Source organism: Argiope bruennichi, chromosome 7 (assembly GCF_947563725.1).
Source record: "Argiope bruennichi chromosome 7, qqArgBrue1.1, whole genome shotgun sequence".
In the NCBI taxonomy this organism is placed as follows: Eukaryota; Metazoa; Arthropoda; class Arachnida; order Araneae; family Araneidae; genus Argiope; species Argiope bruennichi.
Window position 1 is genome coordinate 29,967,748 of NC_079157.1, and position 4,985 is coordinate 29,972,732.

Sequence of the window (4,985 nt, forward strand, 5' to 3'; positions counted from 1 at the left end):
TACAGCCGCTGTATTTCAGAAGCATTGTGTATGAAGTTCCATGCAATCGTAGTGCTATTAAGATTGGCTCCATTTGTTTTCTAACATTTGTGATATTGTAACTTCACTTAGCTATATCGAAAGCACGCTACTCAAGTATTAAAGCAAAATTTTTCTTCCTGATATTTCAAGTATGAAAACACATTATTGTATAGTTGATGAAACAATGAAAACGATTTGAAATTTTTGTTTCATTATTATTATTATTGTTTTATTATTGTTTGTTTTATTATTATTATTATTTTCATATTTATACAAACATTTGTAATTAAGACGTGAAAGTATTGTGCTTTATATGTATAGCACACATTATAAAGAATTAATTGCATAATACGTTGAGTGTTAAAAAGTAGATTGCATAGTATGTTATACACATAATACATATTTTAATAAATTGCAATACATCATTAAAATATTTTTATTTAATGTTTGTAGTATTGAAATGTTGTTATTTTTGAAGTTTTAACTTCAGGTATAAAGATTAATAAAATTTTCTTTTTCCAGGTTATGGCAGAAACGGAAACAGCAACAATACAGCTTATAAATCATCAAGATTAATTATATAAAGAATAGAAGTTTAACAATTCCTGTTTGTTAGCCAATACGGATAAGGTTAAATATATGCAGTTACCGCTCTACTTTTCGACAAGGCTTCAGATCTCATCAAATTCAATGATTGAGAATAAAAGGCTATTACGTTATATAATGCAATAAAAGCAAGTAGTCCTCTGAAAAATTTTAAAAAATACTCTGTCGATTCTTGTAAAATATATATCATGCACAAGCAGCATATCTAATAGATACCTCTGCCAATAATTGTTTTTTTTTTATGTTTTAAAAAAATAAAAATCACGCAGATCTTTTTTTTTTTTTTTTTTTTTTTTTTTTTTTGCAAAAGATTTTTTAAGAAGCACATTTTAATAAGGTATTTTTAATAAGGCCTGTGAAAGAAAAGCCAATCTATGGATCATACAATATAAAAAAATTTCTAATCTATGCACTCAAATTTGGAGTATATGCAAGCTTACGAAAGAATTCTGCAAAATGTGTAGTGAAGTCTTTTCTTCGCAGGAATATATGATACCACAAATCTTGACGGATATTAAAGAGAAACCATTTGTTTGTGATGTGTGCAACAGAGGGTTCTCTTTTCGAGGAAGTTTAAAGAGACATTTAAGGACGCATACGAAAGATAATCTGTGTGCTTGTAATGTGTGTTATAAAACATTTTCTGTGTTAGGAAGTTTAAAGGACCATTTACGGACGCATACGAAAGAGAAACCGTATGTTTGTGATATTTGCAGTAAAGCTTTTTATCGAAAAGGAAATTTAACGGCCCATTTACGGACGCACACGAAAGAGAAACCGTACATTTGTGAGATATGCAGTAAAACGTTTTCTCAACGATCAAATTTAAAGACACATTTACGGACGCATACGAAAGAGAAACCGTATGTTTGTGAGATTTGCAGTGAAGCTTTTTCTCAAAAAGTTGATCTAAAGAACCATTTATATACGCATAAGAAAGAGAAACCATATATTTGTGAGATATGCAATAAAGCGTGTTCTCAAAAAAGAAGTTTAAAGATACATTTAAGGACGCATACAAATGAGAAACCATATATTTGTGAGGTATGCAACAAAGCGTTTACTCTAAGAGGAAGTTTAAAGATACATTTAAGGACGCATACGAATGAGAAACCATATATTTGTGAGGCATGCAACAAAGCGTTTACTGTAATAGAAAGTTTAAAGATACATATAAGGACACATACGAAAGAGAAACCTTATATTTGTGAGATATGCCATAAAGCGTTTCCTGGACGAAGACACTTAATGATACATTTAAGAACGCACACGAATGAGAAACCGTATGTTTGTGAGATATGCAGTAAAGCGTTTTATGTGCCAGGAAATTTAAAGAAACATTTAAGTACGCATATAAAAGAGAAACTGCACATTTGAAATGTATTCAATAAAACATTTTCTTGTGGAATCTTTTCATGGAAATATTTTCTGACGCATACGAAGCAGAAACCTCTGTGTGTAATAAAGCATTTAATGCAAAAGGAAATCGCAGCCCCATTTACCGATCCATTCTAAAGAGTAACTACATGTTCGTTGAGTTTGTAATAAAGTATTTTCTGGTCGAAACATTGAAAGGAGATATTTATTGAGGCATGCAAAATTAAATCCACATATTTGTAAGATTTGCAACAAAGCGTTTTCCTTGCGAGCAAATATGAAAATGCGTTTATAGGTTCATACGAAATAAAAATGTGAGCAATAAAGCATTTTCTGAACCGGTGAGTTGAAAGACAAATTTATTGATGGATACAAAATTACACATTTATTTCCGAATATTTCTCGCCGAAATATTTCAGAAATACTTACTAACGTATACGATCGAGTAACATTGCGAGATAAACAACGAAGGGTTTTTCTTTTTCCTTCCCTTCCTATAGGGAAATTTCAAGGCGCATTTACTGATACAAAAGAGAACCTTATATGTACTATTATTTGCAACATAGCTCGGGATCGAAGAAAAATTGTTAAAAAAAAAAATTAGTCGCACTTGTTGAAACAAAATTATGTATATGCCATTTTTTAAAAATTTTCCTATAATCATAATTAAGAATTTAATGAAGTATACAAATAAACTGCAATTTTGCATCTGTGTAGCGTTTTGTATAGATTTTTCTAATGATGCAGATTTTTGTCGGGTTTACACTCGGGCAATTATAAGACGTTCAATAGGCAGCGCATGCACAGAAAGGGACTGATTTATGGTTGCCATAATTTCATAAAATATATTCAGGCATTCCATGCTTGGCTATAAATTGCTGCTATGGCATCCCCCAATTCTCCCTTTCCATTGCGTATCGTATTAAAATGGGGGATATTTTCAAAAAGAAACATGATAAAAAAAAATAATAATGCGGGGGGGGGGTTACTCGCACGAGACAGAACAAACATCAAAAAATTTCGGCATTAATCTATAATAAATGGTTAATATTTTCAGGCAAAAAATAAATAAAAAACCGTCAAATTTTTCAGACGCATGCGCAGTAAGGAAAAAAAAAATACAATAAAGCGTTACTGTTACTGTTGCAATAAAGCAATGTTACTGTTCCGTTGGGACAATTACTTGCCATTTACCGAAACAACATTTTTCAGCTTTTCTACTTATGCGCTGCCTACTGCCCTAGTGTAAACCCGGCCTTAAGATGTTATTTTTTGACTTTCTCAATCGAAACATGGCCTGGCAGTTTCTATTGACTTTTATTAATTCACACAAATCAAAAAGAAAAAAAAAAGATTCTCCTGATTTGTATACTAGTAATAATTTTTCACACACACATAATTACAAAAATTTAGGATACATTTTCTAACACATCAATTAGAAAAATACTATTTTTGAGATTTGCGTAATAAAGTATTTTCTTTACACATTTAAAGATGTTTTTACTAATGCTTGCCTACAACTTGGACATATTCTGTGAAGCTTTACCACAGAAACCCATTTGATGTTTCTTTTAACATTTAGCAATAAATGTTAACTAAACGAATATGAATTTTATGTTGAATTGTTTTCCACGAAAGAAAATTCTTAGAAATATTTACTGACACATACGAAAGAAAAACCATTTATATATATATATATATATATATATATATATATATATATATATATATATATGCATTATTTTATATTGTGAAGCAGAATGCAGTTTGACGACAGTGAAGATACTTTTGATTTCGTGACGTCTTTTTATTTCATTTTGAAGAAGCAAGCATATGTACAAGTGATGAGCTCATAGAAAAGGAATGAGGAAAAAAACTCTTGGACATTTTATCCCTGGTCTTATATAGCCTCAGATTTTGAGAGTGAAAGTATTTCTTTACAGTGTTAATATATAATGAGATTTAGAGAGGGATTTTCGTTACATGCGTTGAAGAGGCAGGGGAAACACAGGAAGATTTTAAAAAAGAATTTGTTACGTCAGCGATATTTTGTCTCTTCACGCGGAGTGTGGAAAAGTTGGACTTTTAGCTGATTCAGCAATTTAACAAGCTTCTCTTGAATTAATTAAGTAGAGACAGTGGAATTGGATCACGAAATAAGACAATATTTTAGAATGAAGTTACTATGGACTGAATTAAGATAAAATATTGAAATTAATTAAATTGAAATTAGAGTTAAGATATCATTACATATATATATATAATATAAATGATGTTTTTTGCATCTTTATAACAGACACCATACGAGGGGTGATGTACATTATGTACAGTTAAACAGTTTAAAGAACAGTCAAAGGTGATGTTCTCCATGAATGGAGTTTCATGCCCCCGTATCAGCGCAAACGGTTGCATCTCTTCCACACGTAGTTACGAAGACAGAACTTGATAGGAAATCGAATGATTCCGCAGCAAAAAGTTTCGCTCTTTGAACAATGGTTTAGATTCTTCTTTGTGTTTAGTGCATTTGGGGCACTTTGCTTGGATAAAACCAGGATAACCGCACCCATAACAGCGCAACGAAGATTTTCTTTCTGTTCTAGAACTGCAAAATTACCAAAGTCGTTGGATTTGTGCTGATTAACTTACGAGGATTAGAAGTTTCACATCATCTTTCAGTGGGAAAGACAGCGTTTCCTTTTAACATTGGCTTCTTCACAACGAAATAAGGACTTTTCTTCATACCTAATCTGTCAGTTTCATAGCTATCGAGCTTCTCAGCGAGCTCAAATTACTGATTCAGTTCTGACCAGAAATCCACAAAGTGTTGTTTCACTTCAAGAGGTGTTCTCCCTTTCAATTGATCTGCGATTATCAAGTCCTTCAATTCTTTGTAAGTGGAAATAATTCAGTTCTGTTATCCGTCCTTCAAAATAGGATTTCAATTCAAAAGTGTAATCTTTCCATGTAATGTCTGCACTTTT

The 4,985-nt window shown here is 31.4% G+C and overlaps 1 protein-coding gene across 1 annotated transcript; it reads left to right on the plus strand.

The window, feature by feature from the left end:
* The first annotated feature begins 928 nt into the window (after positions 1-928).
* On the plus strand, positions 929-2,201 carry LOC129975015 (gastrula zinc finger protein XlCGF7.1-like). The gene has a single exon (XM_056087873.1). The coding sequence runs from the start codon at positions 1,084-1,086 to the stop codon at positions 2,002-2,004; it is 921 nt and encodes a 306-aa protein (XP_055943848.1). The 5' UTR covers positions 929-1,083; the 3' UTR covers positions 2,005-2,201.
* Positions 2,202-4,985: the final 2,784 nt, after the last annotated feature.

Excerpts from the sequence above, each read along its gene's own strand:
- LOC129975015 (XM_056087873.1), top strand. The coding sequence starts at position 1,084 with ATGTGTAGTGAAGTCTTTTCTTCGCAGGAATATATGATACCACAAATC.